The 21,907-nt window shown below is 43.3% G+C and overlaps 1 protein-coding gene across 1 annotated transcript in view; it reads left to right on the top strand.

The window, feature by feature from the left end:
- cdc73 (cell division cycle 73) overlaps nt 1-21,907 on the top strand; it is a 275,800-nt gene that overhangs the window by 35,680 nt on the left and 218,213 nt on the right. Inside the window, exon 9 of the mRNA XM_033027996.1 lies at nt 1,053-1,131. Within this exon, the coding sequence (XP_032883887.1) occupies nt 1,053-1,131 (79 nt within the window). The remainder of the gene's footprint in view (nt 1-1,052; nt 1,132-21,907) is intronic.

Below are 21,907 nucleotides of genomic sequence, written 5' to 3'. Positions count from 1 at the left end.
TGAAATTGGACAGAAATTGTGAAGGGCATTGAAAGAGCAAAAATGGTGAATGCGTTGCTTGGAATGACACATGAGATGTTAAAGATTTAAATAATTGGTCACTGTGGAAGGGAAATTAGAAGAATCTCTATGCATGTCAAGAGAGTTTATTGTCATGTGTCCTGACATGGAACAATGGAATTCTTACTTGCAGCAGCACACAGAGCTATTAAGATCTGAAGAATAGTCTCAACCTGAAACGTCACATATTTCCTCTCTCCAGAGATGCTGTTTGGCCCGTTGAGTTACTCCAGCTTTTTGTGTCTATCTTCGGTGTGAACCAGCATATCCAGTTCCTTCCTACATATGAAGATCAGGAGCCGGTTACAAGCAGATCAGTGTATGCAGGTTCCACAGACACTTTGAGAAGGCCATAAAATGGTCTTGTTCTTTAGAGGACTAACTTACAAGCTTATGAGGTAAAAGTCAAGATGTGTCAATGAACGGCAGAGCTCTTTCCAAGGGTTATTTGAGTAAATGGTCTCCTTTGCTGCTGTTTTATATTGTATCTATGTATCAGTACCTCAACGTTCAGGAAAGAACTGCAGATGCTGGTTTAAATTGAAGGTAGACACAAAATACTGTAGTAACTCAGCGGGACAGGCAGCATCTCTGGAGAGAAGGAATGGGAGACGTTTCAGACCCTTCAGGGTTTCGACCCAAAACGTCACCCATACCTTCTCTCCAGAGTTACTCCAGCATTTTGTGTCTACCCTCAATATTCAGTGGTACTTGGGAGTCGTCCTGGTGCAAACTGATAAAGATAAGTACAACATTACAATCATCATGACAAATTTATCAAAACATTATCAAATAATTATTTTGGCACTAAAGTATGCTCGCTATTTCTGTGCAACCTCAAAAAACTGCTATTTCTTAAATAAAATTGGGACCGATTCACTCGTACTGACCATCACACGCTTTCCACTTTCCCTGCAAACTTACTTTTCATTTAATCAACATTTTTAGTGATTATATTAATAAAAAGGTTCACTTTTTTTAAATATTTGCAGGACCCGGCGCTTCGAAATAAACAGCCTATTCCAGCTGCATACAACAGATATGATCAGGAAAGATTCGCAAAGAAAGAAGGTGAAAATGCATTAATCTCAAATGTGTCCATTTTATGCTTCATTTTATTTGTTTTTTCCCTCTCACTCAAAGGTATCAAAGATATTTTATTAGTCACATTCACATACACCCAGGTGTAGTGAAGTGAAATGCTTTTTGCCATTTTGCAGCACACAAAAAAAAAGAATACAGACATAACACCAATAAGAGTCTTAAACACAGAGAACATCCCCCCACAATGGCTCCCACCATGAGGGAAGGCACAAAGTCCAGTCCCCAACCCCAGTTCACCCATAGTCGGGCCCATTGAGGCCTCCACAGTTGCCTCTATGGAGGCCCGATGTTCCAGGCCGTTCTCGCCGGGTGATTTTGCTCCGGCGTCGGGAGAGTCCTCCCAGCGGCTTGGGAACCCTGGAACGGCCGCTTCCGCACTGGAGGCCGCGGCTTACAAAGCCAACAAGGCCGCGCCGGTTGGAGCTCCACAACTGGCGATCTCATCTAGAGATCCCAGGCTCCCGGTGTAAAGTCAGCGCCGCCGCCCGCAGCTGGTCGCTCCACAGTCCCGCAGCTCCGCGATGTTTTCCCCAGCGATCCTCAGCTCACCGGAGCTCCAGCGCGGCGACCCGGGCAAGGCATCGCCCGCTCCGCGATAGCGCTCCAGCGCTGTGCCGCCGCCGAAGCCGAGGTTCTGGGCGGTCCCCGACAGGAAACGCCGCTCCAGGCCCGCTGGTAGGCCGCGAGGACGGGTCGAAGCTGCAACCGGCGAAAAGCCGCCTCTCCGACCAGGTAGGGACCCTGAAAGGTAGTTTCCCCCTTCCCCCCCCACCCCCCACATAAAAAAGTCTAGACCTCCAAACAAAACACTTAACTAACTAAAATAAAAAATAAAAAGATGAAGAGACAGACAGCTGCTGGCTGGGCAGCCATACACAGGACAGCGCCCCCTTAAATCACATGCCCATTTAGCACTCTGCTAAATGAGCATGTTTTTACCTTTTTATACGGTAATATTTTGGCATTCAGTTTAGAGGTTTAACAGTGTAGCATGTGATTGCCTGAAAACTTGTTTATATGACACAATCTCTAATTGGCAGCGAATGTGACAGAAAAATGATATATTTTTTGAAATATTAATTTGCAGCTCGGTGCTGCATTATTAAATAGTTTGTTTACAGTTTATGGAGATACTGTGTGTGACTCGCATTGTGTCGAAGCTGCAAGGATCTTTTAGTTATGGTTGATATGCTATCCAGTTTTAATTCATGGTAATTTGCATTCATAATTGTATTTAATGCGTAAGATGACAATGCCTGCCTTGGATATTTTTTTGATAAATCATGCACTTAATGAAATGTATAAAAAAGGGGTTTAATGAATCCTACATCAACATGTTTGTGACAGGATGTGGCCGAACTTATTGGATTTATAGTAAATTGCATTGTCATTTTAATGCCTTGCAGTGAAAGTGAATGTCACATCCGTAGCCACTTTATTGCATTATTGGCGCCCAGTTTTGTGGTTTGTTTTCTAAATTACTTCTTTTGATTCGCCGATCAATCTGCCAATAACTTGTAAATGTGAATGATGCAGAATCCTGTAGGATCATAATATTTACGAACTTGACACGCATTTATTATTCCTCAAATGGAATAATCATTTATGTAAAGACACAATCTGCGTGCCAAATTAATGGTGACTTTAAACTTTAGAGATACAGTGTGGAAAAAAGCCCTTCGGCCCACTGAGTCTGTGTCAACCACTGATTACCCCGTACACAAGCACTATCCTATCCACTGGGGACAATTTACAGAAACCAATTAACTTACAAACCTGTACGTCTTTGGAGTGTGGGAGGAAACCAGAGCATCCGGAGAAAATCCAGGCGGTCACATGGAGAACGTACAAATTCCATACAGACAGCACCCTAAGTCCGGGTTGAACCCGGGTCTCTGAGGCTTTAAAGCTACAACTACCGCTGCGCCACTGCGCCCGATTAAATTTTTTTTTAATGCTTTGAGGCTCATTATATTTAACTTATATTTAACTTAAAGTAAAAATTATACCCTGAGGAACAACTATTCGTCGTGGAATTCCTCGTTGAAACATACTACAATTTCCCCTCAATGCAGATGACATAGTAATTGGATAGGGAGTTCCATGGCAATGAATATGCCGATAACAAGTAAATCCTATAAATATAATCTAGCAAGAATTCCTGAATTTTAAATAAATTACCATCACATATACACATACATTTGTAAAGTTTTAGTACTTGAAAATGTTATGAAGTTTACAAACCAGAAAATCAATTGAACATCTTTTGGCATGATAAAATGAAATAATCATCTTGAATCCAAAAATCCAGGCAAAATTCCTGAATGTACCAATTAGTCGAGCTTTCTGGTCTTGAAGATGAGCAGTGATTGTGTTGGGAATGGAGCTTGCTGTTGGAATGAAGTCTGCATCAAGTATTTCCATGTGTAACTAGGTTGAGCCCTTTTTGTGTCTTCCTAATGATTTACTCCACTTTAACTTCAACAAAATCTAACCTTCTGCAGTAAACTTGTTTCATTGAATGAAATCACTGCCGCGGAGTTTGCCTTTGTAGTTCAAATCCATTCAAAGCTCGATTGTATGATTTACAATTAATTTACAATTACTTCTCTTGCGTTCTGTTTATTCAAATTGTAGTTATTGTTTCTCCTCTTTCATCCCTTTCTATTTTTGAATGGGTAACTTATTCCTGCACATCTTCAATTTTACAATGGGTTATTTACTTTGTGTTTGAAATAGCTCGATTTACTCCATAAGCTTGGGTACAGTTCTGATTTTCTAACCTATCCCATTGCAGACATTGGACTTTTTCCTCTAGAACTGTTGCGTTTCAATGCTAAAAAAACTATATTCTGTATTCTGGTATTTTTCTCTCCATTCTACCTGTTGTACTTATGTGTGGGTTGAATATATTAGTTCATGGTATTATCTGATTGGATTGCTTAGTGCATAAACAAGGGCCTTTCACTGTATCTAAGTACATGTGACAGTAATAAACCAAATCAAACTCCACTCTGCCGAGCTGCAGAATCGGGCAAGTAACGTACTCCATTGAGAAAGTATAAAATGAGGAAGCGGTTATAAATGCCTGTAATTTAAGGTGCTGCTCTGTTTGCTCCATAGTTCAGATGAAAAGGGTTGGTTATCTTGCACTTTTTAAATATTAAAATCAGAAACTATAAACCTGGTGGCGGCGCGACTCGTTGCAGCGGCTCCTACAGCCTGTCTGTCTTTTTTTATTTTTTGTCTAGTTAAATGTAGTGTTTGGTGTTTTTTTAAATACTGGTTTTTAAATGTGTATATGTGGGGGGCGGGGGGGGGGTGGGGGAAACCGTTTAAAATCTCTTCCCTGTCCGGGAGACCCGACCTTTTCCCTGTCGGGTCTCTGTTGTCGTTGGGGCCTAGCACCGTGGAGCGGCCTCCAACCTGAACGACCCGGGGGCTCGGGAGACTGCGCTGCGGACTACTCACCATCGTGGGGCTGGCCGGCCTCGGTGCGTGGGGAGCGGTGGTGACTCGCTGCTGCGACTCGACTCCTGGGGCTCGGAGGCTCCAGCAACGCAGCCGCAGGTCCGGTGGACTGGGACATCGGGAGCTCGCGGGTCCGGGGGGAGAGAGAGACCGCTTCCCGGAGCTCCCGCAACGCGACTTCTCCAGCCCGTGTCGCGGGGTTTGGAACGACCCGGAGCGGGGAAGTACATCACCCGGCACGGCTTCGTGGCCGTGGGACATTACAGCGCCCGCCGGGGGCTCCAACTTCGAGACTTCTAGACAGGGAGCGGGGCCGTAAATCGCCCGGCACGGCCTAAAATGGCCGTGGGACTTATCATTGCCCGCCTGGGGCTTGGACATCGGGAGAGACATGGAGAGCAGGGGAGAGAAAAGACTTTTGCCTTCCATCACAGTGGGTTCACTGTGATGGATGTTTGTGTGAACTTAATTGTGTGTATGTCTGTAGGACATTGTTTTTGTTTGTATGGCTGTGGAAACAAAATTTCGTTTGAGTCTCACTGGGGCTCAAATGACAATAAAATTGTAATTGTAATTGTAATATTTTGCAACAATAGCTTAGGAAACAAGAGAACAACAATTTGAAGGTTTGTTTATATATGGGTACTAGCCTATTCTACAATTCAATCTCTGTAGGAAAGAACAGCAGATGCTGGTTTAAACCAAACTAAGACACAAAACGCTGGAGTAACTCACCGGGACAGGCAGCATCTCTGAAGAGAAGGAATGGGTGATGGTTTGGGTCGAGACCCTTCAAACTGTTGTCACCCATTCCTTCCCCAGAGACGCTGCCTGTCCCACTGAGTTACCCCAGCATTTTGTGTCCAAATTCAATCTCTCTATTTAAAATACATTAGAGTTTGTCAAATAATCTATTTAAGAATGGAGAAGGGCCTTGGCCAATAAATGTATATCAGAGAGAACTTTTCATTATACATAATCAAACTTTATTGAAGGCCTACAGGCAAATATTTATTTTAGCTTCAGTAATGTCCATATTGCATTAGTCCTGACGGAGTCAGAAATATAGTGGAATGGCGTGGCAAATGTAATGTTTCCTATAGAAGAATTGTTGACAACAGCCGATATCGATCTTCTTTGTCCAACATGCTTCAGCTCAGTTCAATCAGTTTCTCACATGGGCAGTATTTCAAGTTTTAAACATTGAGCAGGGCTGTGTTTGCCTTCTGTTGTCAGTATTATAGAGACCGGATAGTTTCTGCTAGCGGTTTGATCGCTTGTTTAGGATCTCTGCACCTGTATATTCAGACGTTGAAAACCAAGATGAGCTCTTCCACAGGACTCGCTTCTGAACACTGACCCACTGAAGGAAGTGGCCAGGTTTACAGTGCATCTGACGTTTCATGGGTTGGGCGGCATCCGTTATGAGCTGCCATCTACCTCATTGGAGATCCTCGGACTATCTTTAATTGGACTATACCGGATTTTATCTTGCACTATACGTTATTCCTTTACATTGGGCCTGGATAGAGTGGATATGGAGAGGATGTTTCCATGAGTGAGAGTCTAGGATCAGGGGTCATAGTCTCGTGGCCTACCTGCGGGTTTGGAGCGCCGTTTCCTGGCGGGGACCGCCCAGCACCTCGGCCTCGGCGGCGGCACAGCATTGGAGCGCTGGAGCGGAGCGGAGCGGGCGATGCCTTGCCTGGGTCGCCGTGCTGGAGCGACGCGCTGGAGCTCTGGCGAGCTGGACCGCCGAGAGCAACATCTCCGGGCTGCGGGTCTGCGGAGCGGAGAGGCGGCGTGCGGAGAGGCGGCAGTGCGGAGAGGCGGCGCCGACTTTATCATCGGGAGCCTGGGAGCTCCAAACCGGCGCGGCCTTGTCGGCTTCGGCAGCCGCGGGCTCCAACCAGGAAGCGGCCGTTCCAGGTGGCCCAGCCGCCGAAAGGACTCTCCCGACGCCGGGGCAAGACCACCCGATGAGAACGGCCAGGGACATCGGGCCTCCGTAGAGGCAATTGCGGTGGCCTCAATAGGCCTGACTTTGGGGTGAACATGGGGTGGGGACTGGACATTATGCCTTCCTCCACAGTGCTATCCACTGTGGGGGGATGATTTTTTTGTCTAATTGTAGTCCTGTAGGTCTGTGTCCAAGATGGCTGCCGTGAAGAGAGAGTGGACGCTGGCGCGCTTTGGCTGCCGCTGCTCTCTCTTCACACTGTGTTTTTGATTTTCTGTTTTTGGATTGAATTCTGTTTTTAATTTGTGTCTCTGTGATGTCTTTATTACTTGTTATATTCCGATTATATGTTATTCCGATTACTATGTAAGGTGTCCTTGAGATGTCTGAAAGGCGCCCATTAAATAAAATTTATTATTATTATTATTATAGTCTCGGAATTAAAGGACGTTCCTTTTGGAAGGAAGTGAGGAGGAATTTCTTTAGTCAGAGGGTGGTGAATCTGTGGGATTCATTGCACAGAAGGCTGTGGAGGCCGTCAATTGATATTTTTAAGGCAGAGATAAATAGATTCTTGATTAGTACAGGTGTCAGGGGTTGTGGAGAGAAGGCAGGAGAATACAGTTAAGATGGAAAGTTGGATCAGACAAGATTGAAAGGCGGAGTAGACTTGATGGGCCGAATGGGCTAATTCTGCTTCTATCACTAATGAACTTATTTTCATTATCCTGTATCTGTACACTATGGACGGCTCGATTGTATTCATGTGCAGTCTTCCCGCTGACTGGAAAGCATGCAACAAAAAGCTATTCACCGTACCTCGGTATACATGACAATAAACACAACTAAACTAGCATTGAAGTCCCATGCAAAAGCCAAAAGTAAATTATTTATTCTACTTCCATGTTTTAACTTATTTGTAAGCCCCACGGTGTTTTAATTCAGTACCTTTTTTAATATTTACAATTTTGTCACGCTTTTTTAAATTGAATTGTGCAAACATTTGAACAGTTTTGAAATGTCTCTTAGTTATCAGAAGCATGTAAAAATTGTTCCAATAACCTTTGAAGACAGTGAGTGAGAAAAGGTCAAGGCATTTTGGGTTGGGGCCTTGGGATCGGACTTCACTGCGTACAAGCTTGGTGTACCTTGCACGATACCCTGCAAGAAAAACATGTCAAGGGGTGGCTCTCCATATATCTGCAACAGTTGGGCAGCAAGTCCAACCTTCTTGATTAGATTCTAAGTACACGTAGAGGCACTGAATTTGATGGATAAATATCTGTACAATTAGCACATCTGTAGCTAATTTATGTTCAGCCATGGTGGAGCGTAATTTTATTGGAGTCTATTTCAAATTGGTAAACTTGGTCAATGCATTAGTGTTCAATGAATATCAGGGCTTTGGCGACCTGTTTTTCCCCCCACGTCAGTAGATATTATTTTCGACTGAAATATTAGTTAATTTATCACCAAATTTATTCCACTCCCAAGATTAATCTCACCCCCCTCTATCACAATGAAAGGTCTTTGGTTAATGCAATATGCACATTAAATTTATATGCTGTAGGTTGAAGTGCTATTGTGAATTTAATCTTCTAAAAAAAAAACTTCACTTATTTTAAGCGAGGAAAACATAGTAAAATGACAACCTAAGTATGAATGAATTAATAATTTTATTGGCCAAGTATTAACATACAAGGAATTTGTCTTGGTGCTCCGCCCGCAAGTGACAACATGACATACCGTGACAGTTAAGAATAATACATAAAACATTAAACATTAATAATAAAACATTATTGATTAAACTTGGGAATTAAATATAATACCAGATCAAAAGGAGGCTACAGATTTTTGGTTATTGAGTAGAGCTACTACTCGTGGGAAAAAAAGCTGTATTTTTGTATGGCTGTGGCAGCTTTGACAGTCCGGAGTCGCCTTCCAGAGGGAAGTGATTCAAAGAGTTTGTGGCCAGTGTGAGAGGGGTCAGAGATGATCTTACCCGCTCGCTTCCTGTCCCTTGCAGTGTACAATTGGTCAATGAAGGGAAGGTTGCAGCCAATAACCTTCTCTGCTGATCGGACGATTTGCTGCAGCCTCCAGATGTCGTGCTAGCAGAGAAATGTGAATGTTATTGGTAGGGAATCATGAAAGTTAAATCATCTCCTCTGCTCACTGGTTACAGAAAATCTCAGAATAGGAATTTTGAATTAACTATTTCAGTTGAACGCATTTCATACACTCGAGGAGAAATTTCAAAGATAATGAAGGCCTGAAGGAGGAGGTTGAGCATTCTAGAATTTTATTCTTTGGAGCGCAGGAGGCTAAGCAATGATCTTATAGAGGTGTATAGGTGTAGATAGGGTGAATGCACGGATTCTTCAGGCGAATAACCTGTAACCAATATTTATCAGGCTCTGTCCTGCCCCCACCTCATTTCCAGCATTCTCTCCCCTACTCCAATCAGTCTGAAGAAGGTCCTGACCCGAAACGTCATCAGTTCATTCCCTCCACGTTCTACCTAACACATTGAGTTCCTCCAGCACTTAGTGTTTTGGTCAAGGTTTCAGCACCTGCAGCTCCTTGTGTCTTTATTAATATTGAATTTGTTCTGTATTCATAAGTAACCTGGGAAGTAAAAGAATAATTATGGAATCCTTTTGTCCTGTAGCAATTGTGTCTTTTGCTATTGGAATTGTGCATTTGTGTGTTTTGCAGTTCATTTTGATATAATGTCATTACTTTTGCAATTGTATTTCAGTGTTATGTTGGATGATTTATTTTCATTGTTTTGTTTGTTTATGGAAAAATAGATGGGCATTAATGCTTTAAAAAAAAAAGACAAATCCATTGTTAGAAAAATGTCGGCTCATTTTAACAGCATTACCTTATTGGAAGGATGGGTTTAAAATGATCTATAGTAATTATTGAAGTTTATTTGTATTAGCTAGAGGCCAACAGTGAAGCACTTAAAGCTTAAACGGCAATTTGTTCTGTTTGGTTGAGTTATCTTGCATCAGTGTAATGAACTGGGAGGATAAAAACGACCTATAATTAACTAAAAAGCATTGTTTTAATACAAATTAAGTGTGAGCAGTAACAATGATTTTTCCACATGAACTATCCTAAAGCAAAGGCTAGAAAGAGATCAAGATTTGAAGGATGAGTGAATAGCATTGCTGCTGGGATTTGGAAGTTTATATTTTGTTTTAACAAAGTATTATCTAATTTGCTTTTGTTTTCCTCGTGGGAACACAAGAGCCTGAGTTGGGGATGTAATGATCTGAAAAGGAAATGCAAGTGCTGGAAATCAGAAAGAAAGTCAATGGTGGAGATGGGAGCGGAGGGAACATTTCATGTCAGGAAGCCTTCAGAATTGGAAAAGTGAGGAAAAAAACCAGCAGTTGTAAAGAAAAGGAGGGGTGTGGGAGAATAAAAAGAGTGTGTGTCGTAGGGTAGAGATCAAAGTTGTCCAGGTGACAGTTATTTTCAATCCCATATAAGAGAAAAATGAATGTTTGTTAATCTTAGCTGATCTCTCAGGAGATGTTGGAAAATGAAAGAGGGCAGTAGAGAGAGGAAAAAAAACATGCAGAAACTGAGAATGCAAGAATTACTGAAAATCTGAAATAAAAGAGAATGCTGGAAATTCGTAACAGAGCAGGTGTTTTTTTTTCCCAGAGAGGAAAGGCCAAATCGGTGTAACAGGCGGATAATCATGTACCAGAACTTGTAAAAGTGAGAAGGTGGTGGATGGAAGACAAGATGGTGTTCTTTAAGGTTACATTGCAACAGTGTAAGAGGCCAAGGACAGCTCATGGTGCTAGGGAATTAAAGTTCAGGGTGAATCAAATCTCTGGGTTCAGGGTGAATCAAATCTCTGGGTTCAGGGTGACTAAAATCGGGACAGTGGCGCAGAGGTAGAGGTGTTGCCTTGCTGCCAGAGACCTGGGTTTCCTCCCAGCCATGGGTGCAGACAAGTGCAGTCTGTACGGAGTTTGTACGTTCTCCCTGTGACCATGTTGATATTTTCCGGGTGCTCTGGTTTCTTCCCACACTCCAAAGGCGTACAGGTTTATAGGTTGCTTGGCTTCGTTAAAAGTGTAAATTGTTCATGGTGTGTAGGATAGTGCTATGTGTTCGGGGTAATTGCCGGTCGGTGCGGACTCAGTGGCCGAAGGGCCTATTTCCGCACAGTATCTCTGAAGTCTAAGGGGTTATGATTGTGGCAAATACTGAGGAAGGATGATCGGCACGAACGTTGGTTAGATTGGGTTAGATTTTTTTTTTTTTACTTGAGCCTATGTACTTGCTTTTTTGAATTAGTCTATTACGTATTGATCGAAGGTAGCATTTTTAATTCATTTCTCTATAAAGTATGTTATTTGTTTCAAAATGACTGAGGATAAGCAGGAGATGCAGATTTGTCTGAAGGGTACACTCTTCATCTTGTGAGAAGGATAAAGTGAGATGCAAAAGGTAGAAGGTACAATGAAGCACCAACATCCATTATTTGCCCTGAACCTTTCTGCATTGTATTGAATTAAATACTGTGTTCAATTTCTTGGGCAGGTAGATATGTTCAGGCTGCGTGGAGAATGAGCAAGTGCTATGTTTTTGGATGCATAATTTTAAACATGAAGGAGTCTTGTGTAGATATTTTAGTTTAGTATAGAGATACAGTGCGGAAACAGGCCCTTCAGACCACCGAGTCTGCCCCCACCGGCGATCCCCGCACACTAACGCTGTTCTACACACACTAGAGACAATTTATACCAGGGTATATTTATACCAAGCTAATTAACTTACAAACCTGTATGTCTTTGGAGTGTGGGAGGAAACCGAAGATCTCGGGGGGGAAAAAAAACCCACGCAGGTCACGGGGAGAATGTACAAACTCCGTGCAGGCAAGCACGCATAGCCAGGATCGAACCTGTGTCTCTGGCGCTGTAAGGCAGTAGCTATGCCACCGTGCCACTCCCAAAAGAAAATATTGCTGAAGCTGATAGGCTGCAGGCTAAGAGGAAGACCATAGCTTCTTTTCAAGGATAGGATTAAAAGAGAAATGACCATTTTAACATTGGTACTGACAATTGGGAAACGGCTGCTGAAGGTGGGAAAGGTGAAGAAAAGACCTTTGGGTGGGTATGAAGCACTGCGACAGCACGTGGGTCAAGACCCTGGAGGTCAGGTACCAATGTCACAAAATGGTCAACGGCAACAACATACTCCCTAATACGACGGCCAGGGACAACTTCACCTGTGGTTAGTTGTGGGAGGGTCTGCATGTCGAAGACAGGCCTAGTCAGCCACAGCAGTGAATGTAACCACAGATGAAACAGTCCCCTCTCCAAACAGGACAACGTCATAGCAGCACCATCATCCCCCGTAGATGGACGGTTGCCAACTAGGTAGATTATAGTCGCATATGTACTTTATGAGAAGCATCACAACCAGAGATTGATTAAGAATATAGAATCGGCCTCCACAAGAAACGAATGATGAGAATAGCATCTGTGAATTGGAGTTGAATAAGCAAGCAAGAGAAAGGATTAGAAAGTTATTCCACAGAAGAGTATCAAGAGTGTTTTATTATCATATATCCCAGAATGGAACAATACTTGCAGCAGCACAAAGATATGTAGACATCAAATAAATAGATAACAAGAGTGCAAAAATACTGTCCCCATGTCTATATAGTTTGGAGCCTTTGGAGATTGTAATGTTTAATGGTCTCATGGTCATAGGGAAAAAGCTTCTATTGAACCTTGACGTTACAGTTTTGAGGCTCCCATACCACCCTTCTGGTGGCAAGAGCGAATTGAGAGATGGCCAGGGTGGCGTGGGTCTCTGATGCTGACCGGCCTTTTTGAGGCAGCGACTCTTGTAGATCCCTTCGATGGTGGGAGTTATTAATGAATGGGTTGAGGCTTATATGGTGCATAAATACTATCAGGTAAGTCGGGCTGAAGGGCCTGAATTTGGTAATGTACGTTCAATGCAGTTATAATATTTAAACATTGCTTTTATATTGTTTGTTTTTGTTAGAATTTGCTTTTTTTTAATTTACTTATCTATTAGTTAAACTATTGCACTTCAACTTCAAGAATTGAAAGTACAAATGACACCCCTCAGTGTCTACTAGGAAATGGTGAGCTTATTTGGTCATGAAGGATGTTGTTTTTATTTCAGAAAGGAAACATGACCACTGCATGGGTTTGTTCATGAGAAGATGTTTCAGGATACTGAGAGTATAAAGAAAGATCACATGCAGTTTAATGACAAATGCAAATAATATTTCACTAGTGCAATCTCTGCCTTGTTCCCGTGGAAGAATACATTATTAAGCTTAGATTTTAGAGGTCAATGCAGAATAAACATTGGAGCAAAACAGTCTTAGTTTTTGATAGAAAATCTCTATCTTTTTCTTTGGTTAATTTTATTCTGCAGTTGCTATAGCCAGAAAATAAATGTAAGAATGTCAGGTCAAATAGTAGAATTCAATTTGTAGGTCAATTAAAAAAATATATTTCTGTTTGAGGCAAGAAAGCGCCATTGTCAGTTTTTATTTATATATAACTTTAGCAGGTTGTCAACTTTCATAACTTTCTCTTGCTGATATTGACTATGAGATTCAAATCGCTCAATTGGCTTCAGCTCTTCTACACTCTATATATATTTAATTATTATTGGAAATCCATAATTTGGTAAGTGGCTGAAGTAGGACAAGGACAAACCTTGTCTAGGTTGTACCTTGGAATCTTTAAAGAAGCTGGGCTTCCGCAATGACTATGGGGGTTACTGACCATATTTAGTTTAGAGACCCAGTATGGAAACAGACTCTGGCCCACTGAGTCCGCGTCGATCATCAACCACCCGTTTACACTAGTTCTGCGTTATCCACTTTCTCATCCACTTCCTACACACTAGGGGCAATGTACAGAGGGCCAATTAACGTACAAACCCACTCGTCTTTGGGATGTGAATGGAAACCAGAGCACCAGGGGAAACTCAGTTGGTCACAGGGGAACTGCAAACTCTGCACAGACAGTACACGAGGTCAAGATCAAACCTGGGTGTCTGGCGATGTGAAGTAGTGGCTCTACCAACCACGCAACAGTGCTGCCCTATTAATATTGTAGTTTCATTTGTGAAATGCCATCTGGCAAATGTAGGGTTAGATTAAAACGTGATAATTCTGCTTCCTCAAACAGAATTGTATGGCTTTTCAAGGACTGCTTAGATCAGCATGTTTTAAAGGTATTTTTGATTATGCTTAAATGGCAGTCCTCTTTTCACAAAGTGCAACACCTGACACCTTCAATTAATTTTAATATGTTCCTTCATCTGTAGCAGAGATTTGCAGACTTTAAAGTAGCCAATTTCAATATGATGGTGTTCAGATTGGCAGAATATTTTTATAATTGTATCCATAAACTAAGCCATAAAGGAAACAATTTCCTCATGTTGTTGGTATATTTAAAGATTAGACTTTGAAGCCAAATGTTGATTCTTTCTAATTTGGAGCAATATCAATTTATTCCTTCATGGGATGTGAGTATTACTGGGCAGGCTGTCATTTATTGCTTAATTGCCTCTGATCTGAGTGAGTTGCTGAGTTAGTTTAGAGGTCAGCCAAGAGGCAACTGCATCGCTGTGGGTCACAGTGGAAATAAAATGTATGGACAGCAGATTTCCTGCCCTGAAGTATTTGCTAATCCAAATGGGTTTCTGTTTTCAAACACAAAACTGACTTTGGCTTTTCATTCCAGTTCATTTACGACTTGAATTAAATATTTCCATCAAATTCCAATGAATTCCCAATCTACCTCAGATTCAGGTGTTCATGGCACTGAGATGGAGTTTAGTTTATTGTCACATGTACCGAGTTATAGTGAAGAGCATTTGTTGTGTGCTAACCAGTCAGCAGAAAAATATACATGGTTCCAATCGAGCCATCCACAGTGTACAGATACACGATAAAGAGAATAACGTGAATAACGTTTAGTGCAAGATAAAGCCAGTAAAGTCTGATCAAAGATAGTCCGAGAGTCTCCAATGAGGTGGATTGTAGTTCAGGACTGCTCTATGGTTGTTGGCAGGGTGGTTCAGTTGCCTCATAACAGCTGGGAAGAAACTGTCCCTGATTCAGGAGGTGCGTGTTTTCACTCTGCTATGCCCTTTTGCCCAATGGGAGAGGGGAGAGGAGGGAGTGGCCAGGGTGCGACTTGTCCTTGATTATGCTGGTGGCCTTTCCGAGGCAGCGTGAGGTATAAATGGAGTCAATGGAAGGGAGGTTGGTTTGTGTGATGGTCTGGGGTGCTTCCACAATTCTCTGCAATTTCTTGCAGTTTTGGATGGAGCTGTTCCCAAACCATGCTGTGATGCATTCCAATAAAATACTTTCTATGGTGCATCTGTAGAAGTTGGTGAGGCACTGACATTAGTTTACTACTTAATCAGCGTGAATTCATCATGGTAACTAAATCAAGGAAAAAATTTAAGATTACAGTTAAGCACCTGCCGAAATCTCACCATATTGGTACCTATTTTCCTTCTGTTAGTTTTGCCAAGATTCAGTTCCTGATTCAAGTGAACAGGCCTCGCTGTCCACCTGCAGATCTCCATGGAAAGCACACTGTGTGGTTGCATCAGTTTGGCAACAGCTCTGTTCAAGTCAGCAAGAAATTGCAGAGAGCTGTGGATGTAGCCGAGACCATCTCACAGACAAGGCTTCCTACCATTGATGGGGGTGGGGCGGTGTGAGGGAGGGGAACCTTCATAACTTTTGTACAATTTCACCGATCGGAACAAAACTTATTTGACTTGCAGCAGAGGAGAATGGTAAGATGGCAAAAAATCGTAGCGCTATGGGGGATCGTTTTTGCGCAAATTTAATTACAACGCAGACAGGAAGTGGTCAACATTTTAGTAATATATATATAGATATATAGATATAGAAGATAGATATAGATAGATGCTTAACGTTGGGATTGGTATATTATTATTATTATTATTGTCACATGTACCATGATATAGTGCAAATGTTTTGCGTGCTTTCTAGGAAGATCGTACAATACATGAATATACCAGGTAGTGCAAAAGAGAAAAGAAACCAAGCGTAGAATATCGTTGAATATGTGCAGAGAAAGTCCTGATTAAAACAAAAAGTTTAAGGGTAGATTGGAAGATTAGGAATACATCCTTGGCATACAAGAGGTCCCAGTAAAGGGTCTGATAACTTCAAGGAAGTTGTTCTTGAATCTTGTGGTACGCGCTTTCAAGCTTTTGTATTTTTTTGTTGATTATGTCCACTGTTTTCTTGAGGCAGCGTGAAGTGTAAATGGAGTACTTGTGAGGGAAGGCTGGTTAGTGTGATGGATTGGCAGCATTCAGAACTCTTTGTGCAGTCTTGGGCGGAATGGTTGCTTTATCTAGAGTGGATGCATCAATCCAATGATGCATCTACAAATGTCAGTTGAGACATGCTGAATTTCCTTTGCCCTCTGATGAAGTGGTGATGTTGCTGTTCTTTCTTGGCTGTAGTTTCAATGTGGTTGTATCATGTGGTTTTAGTGTGGTTGATAAATTGTTGGTGATATTCACGCCTAGAAACCTAATGTGCAAGATACTGGAGAGTTCCCCAAAGACCAGACTAGGAATAACTGTTTCGTCAATCAACTCCATTTGGAATCCAGCTGTGGATCAATATTTGTTTGCAGAATCTGCTCCAATGTTACTTGTGATATCTACCTCGTCTACTACAAATAGATTTAGCTCTTAGGGCTAATGGAATCAAGGGATATGGGGGGGAAAGGAGGAACAGGGTACTGATTTTAGATGATCTGGCACGATCATATTGAATGGTGGTGCTAGCTCGAAGGGCTGAATGGCCTACTCCTGCATCTATTTTTCTATGTTTCTATGTAAGTGTCATCCTAAGTAATTGATCATCATGTCTTCGAAATGTATTGGCAATGACACCCCATAATTTCTCCCCCTCTCCCCCCATTCCCCCCTTATAGAGCATGTAGACACAAGGAACTGCACTTATTAGTTTACAAAAAAGGGCACAGAGTGCTGGAGTAACACAGCGGGCCAGGCAGCATCTCTGGAGAACACGGAGAGGTGACGTTTAGGGTCGGGACCCTTCTCCAGACTGATGGTCACATAGGGAGAGAAACATCACCTATCCATGTTCCCCAGAGTTACTGCCAGACCTGCTGAGTTACTCCAGCACTCTGCGTCTATACTTGACATCTTGTCACCGGCTGCACTTTGCTTTAAGTAAAGTCTTGTCTTATAAACCACTTGAATAGCATCCCATCTCAAGAGCAAGATCGAGATATGGACAGTCTAGAATAGTAAGATTAAACGAGAACTTACCAGTTTGAAGTTTGATCTGTATTTTATGAGGAGTTACGATGAGGGATTACATGAAGAACCCGCTCAGTGCGCAGGCGCGGCATACTTCCAAGCAGCGGTGTGGAATCACAGATAGACACAGTTATTTGAAGTAAACATAGTAAAGATAAGGAGACATCAATTTATTAGTTTGATCCATATAATGAGGGTGGGAGCGGAGGGCACGTAATCCCTCATCGTAACTCCTCATAAAATACAGATCAAACTTCAAACTGGTAAGTTCTCGTTTAATCTTACTATTTTACTTCGGAGTCACGTGAGTGACTACGTGAAGACTTCAAAGCTCTGTGATTTCAAACCGTGTAACAGTTTCATTTCACTCACTGCCGAAGTTCTTGAGGGAGGAAGTGTTATCGTAATCAACCAATGCGTCTATTTGTAGGAAAACACAATGGTATTTTTTAAACAATAACAACAAAGAATTAAATTGCTCCCATGGGCTTAAATTAAATATTTGCAGTTCGTAAATCTTTACTGCAAATAAACCAGGTTTTGCCAACGACTTATTATAACATTTCTGAACGGTCTTTTCCCCCCCCCCACCATCCTGCTGTAGCCAGGATGTGGTCTATAGGCATGTCCATTCTTTAGCCGTCGACATGGATGCTGCCCTGGTGGAATAAAATTTGTACATGTTAGTGTTTATCCCAGCAGTTTCTAGCACCTGCTTGAGCCATCTCGCAATGGTTTGGCTCGTCACCCGACCATAAGGTTTTTATGACTGACCCACAAGGCTTTTCATCTCCCTCGAATATTTTGGTTGTGTCTATGTAGGATAGTAGGTGAGTCATGGCACATAACCGTGGTTCTGGTGGGTAAGCCCGGAATTCCACGACTGGTTAGGTGTTCCTGGTCTGCTCTGTTTGATCAGTCGCTGGATAACGACAGATCTGGTCTGGAGCTGTGATCATGTTGTCCAGTCGTAATAGGTGTAGTGACTGGACCCTCTGAGCGGATACAAGTGCCATCAACATGAGCGTCTTTAGTGTAGCTTGCTCGAGGCCGAGGGATCTGGCTGGTGGCCATTCCCTGAAATATGTCAGGACCACACTGATATCCCAAATATGGGTATACCTGGGCTTAGGGCTTGATATTGTAAATGCCCTTCATCAGTTTTACCACCAGTGGATGGGATCCCATCGCCTGTTGTCCTGGCACTGGTTTGAGATAAGCAGAAAGAGCACTCTTGCTACTGTGTTGATGGCACTGTAGCTGATCCCTACATCATGGTGTAGATAGGCCAGGAACTCCAGTATGTTGGTGGCTGTGGCTGTTGCGTATGTTGTCCCTGTTTCCTGGCAGTACTTCTCCCTTTTTTGATGCTGGTTAAGTACTGCCTCTTGGTGGATGTTCGAAGGGATGCCGACATGGTGGTGATGGTTTGTTTGGACAATCCCAGTTCCAGGTAAGGTCTGTTCAAACTTGCAACCCAGGCGTTTAATTTTCTCATGGCATGGGTGTTTAGCTTACCTGGTAGGTAAGTAGCTGATAGCCAAATATGTCTTTCGACACACCATTGCCAAATCATGTTGACCAATTTGTCGCATGATAATGATTTTATGCCACCCATATGGTTAATATAAGCCATCACCGTAGTATTTATCAATTTGTAACCGAACATGCAAGTGCTGCATATTAGATACATATGCTTTTAAACCATAAAAGGCACCCAACATCTCTAGATAGTTAATGCCCAGTGTAAGTAGTAATGATGACTCTAGGTTAGTCCATCTACCACTTGTGCTGGATATGGAGTTAGTCGCTCCCCAGCCTTGAGCACTGGCATCTGTTTGAATAACTAAAGTAGGGTTAGTGATGAAGATAGGGCTGAAACTATGCCAAACGTTTTCTGCCCACCACTGTAGCTCTGATATTGCTTCAGTGGGTAATTTCATGACACGATCATAGTGACCTGTATGTCGTTTTATTGCCTGTACCTTTGCTCTCTGTAAATGTTTGATAGTGCAAAGGTCCGAATTGTGTAGCCGGAAATGCTGCTACCATTTCCCCAATTACTCTTGCTACTTGTCGAATAGTTGGTCGCTCGTTGACCATTAAATTGTTGCATGATTGTGCTAATTCAACCATTTTTGCCTTTGGCAAGGTAACAGTCATATGGACTGAGTTAATTGTGAAGCCCAGGTAGTCCATGATAGTGGATGGCTTCAACTTAGATTTATCTAGATGTAGGACGAACCCCAGAGTTTCGAGGAGCTGTTTTGTAGCTGATACTGCTGCCACAGCCAATTCCATCGTTTTCCCTACTATCAGAATATCATCCAGATATGCCATGACAATATGTTTTTGTTTTCTTAGTATTGCCATGGCTGGGTTCAATATTTTGGTGAATAATCTTGGGGCTGAAGTTAGCCCATAGGGCAATGCTTTGTACCATCCAGATAAATTTTAGGTACCTGCGATGATCCTTGTATATGGGTACTAGATAGTAAGCATCTTTAAGATCAATGCTTGCCATGAAGTGTCCTTTGGAAATCAGTTGTTTGGCAGTAACAAATGTCTCCATTTTGAAATGTATATACTTAACAAATTTGTTTAGTGATGTTAAGTCAATGATGATGCGACAACCACCATCTTTTTTGGTTTTAGTGAATATATTCGATACAAATTCCAAAGGTTCATGTTTGGTCTTTTCGATGACCCCCTTTGTGATAAGTCTCACCAGTTCAGCTTGTCCCTCACGTTTCTCTTTGATGGAGGGAGAAATACCCTTTGGGGCCAATGTTGAACTGACCGCGATTTTTCTGACATGAATTGTATTTTATATCCACTAATGCTGTTGACATTATACTCGTGACATTATCCCATGCTGTTTTGAACAAGTGTAATCACCCCCCTGTTTAGTAAAGCACCCTTACTCTCTATATGCTGGCAGGAACCAGACCCACCTACCTCCAGGGTTATTGTCGTCTCTTCTGTTTCCTTGTGTTCCTGAAGATTTTGCTTGTGTGACGTGTTGGCGATGTTGGGGGTTGGCGCATGTTCCATGGGGTCCTCTCTGGGCCCTGATCTAAAAAGATCTTTGGGGATAAAATGCGGTCCTTGAGCTTTCATCAGTCCCATATTGAGGACGTCGACTGGTGGATGCCGTGGGGTGCTGCCGCTTGGGTATTGTAAGTCTTGGTTTGCTCGTCCCGGGGCCTGTCCTCATGAGGTTGAAAGTTTTTGATGCCTCTTCCATGTCGCTCAACTTTTTGTTGAGGTCCGTCCCGAATAACAGAGCGTCCGTCTCTGCGGCTGGGGTTTTACACAACCCAGCAAATTTGGGATTGAGGGCAGGTCTTATGATTTCCCGCCGGAAGTTGTTAATTTCGTACTGCGTGTTGCACATTAATGCCAGTACATCCTGCTGGCAGGTATCCATCTCCGTGTCTTCCACAGAACGAGCAAAGGCTGTGATGGCTGACGTCAGGAGCCTTAGGATCCGCTGTAGCTTAACTTCATAGTTGCGCATGTGTGCCCCCACGTGCCCCCAGATTTGGCTGTTTACAGTCAGCACTCTGAGGGCCTCACAGTTCTCTGGTGTTTTGTAGAGATCCAACGCCTCAGAGAGCACCTTCCCCTGCAAGGGCTTATTTGAAAGCTGATTAATGCTGGCCGCTAATTTCGGTTCCAGCGGTCTTCCAGCACGTGGGGTTGCTACATAGCGGTCCACCACACCCAGCAGCTCTTCCTGCACCTGCATACTCCCGATCCCGTCCACCAACCCCTGTTGCAGACCAGCCCAGCCCTGGTCACCAATGCTAGCCTCCAGTAATGAGGGAGCAGAGGGCAGTGTACAGAACACTGTGGAGGGGGTGCCTGACCTCCCTCCGCGAGAGCGCTCTTTCTGCGCATCTCGCTGGAGCTGCTCCAATAGCTGTTGGATGCAGCTCAGGCGGCTGTCTCTCCTCCATTTAGGTGGAGACATGTCCCCGTCCGACGAATCGGACGCCACCGGCCGGATGCCTGTTCGGATGGCTAGACATCCAGCCCGCAGTTCAGGCACTAGCGGGACTGGGCTCGGCGCGGTGATGGGGATAGCGGAGCACCCGGTAATTGTTTCTACCGCCTTCTTCTAGAGCTTTTGTGCCTTGTAGAAGCGAGAGCGCCCCTCAAGCAGCGCGTCTCGCAGGCACCTGCTCCGAGTGCCGCTCCAGCGGCTCAGGCGGCTCTCTCTCCCCCCGTGCGGGTGGAGAGACGTCCCGTCCGAAATCGGGAACACCTGCCGGATGCCTCTTCGGGTGGCTATGCATCCAGCCCGCTGCTCAGGTGCTAGCGGGCTGGGCTCGGCACGGTGTCAGGGAATTACGGAACACCGGGTAAACGCTCCTACCGCCTGTTGCTGCCCCCCTCCCCGACGGAAAACGTTCCTCTTCGAACGGGGGACAGTTTTGTTCCAGAGCCTTTTTCTCTGCCTGTAAAACACAAGCAGAAAAAGGCTCCCCTGTAAAAGAAACCCGGCCTCAGGGTACTCACCTGACGGTCCATTTCATTCTGTAGTGAGAGCGCCTAACTCCCGCTGCTGCCGCTGTTGCACTGCTGGCGTAATGCCGCGCCTGCGCACTGAGCGGGTTCTTCACGTAGTCACTCACGTGACTCCGAAGTAAAATCAAGGGTTCAGATGTTGAAGTTTTGTGATGAAGCTTGACACATGCATATCTGATCACCAAAATCGCAGAGTTTTTGACGTGTCTGCTGGTAAATCTATTTTTGCACTCGGGTCTAAATGATGCACAATCCACAAGCACATTCGTGCGAAGTGAGATTTTACAGCTGAGGGAAGAAGTGAAAAAGCATAAGATACTTTAAATTATTTATTTTTGCGGTCAAATTAATAATGCGTTTTTTGTGTTTTTAGATCATTTTTAAAAGGTTGATTTTTTTTAA

Source organism: Amblyraja radiata, chromosome 10, assembly GCF_010909765.2.
Source record: "Amblyraja radiata isolate CabotCenter1 chromosome 10, sAmbRad1.1.pri, whole genome shotgun sequence".
NCBI classification, from domain to species: Eukaryota; Metazoa; Chordata; class Chondrichthyes; order Rajiformes; family Rajidae; genus Amblyraja; species Amblyraja radiata.
The sequence above is the reverse complement of the archived record's forward strand: the minus strand, read 5'-3'. Positions and strand labels throughout refer to the sequence as shown.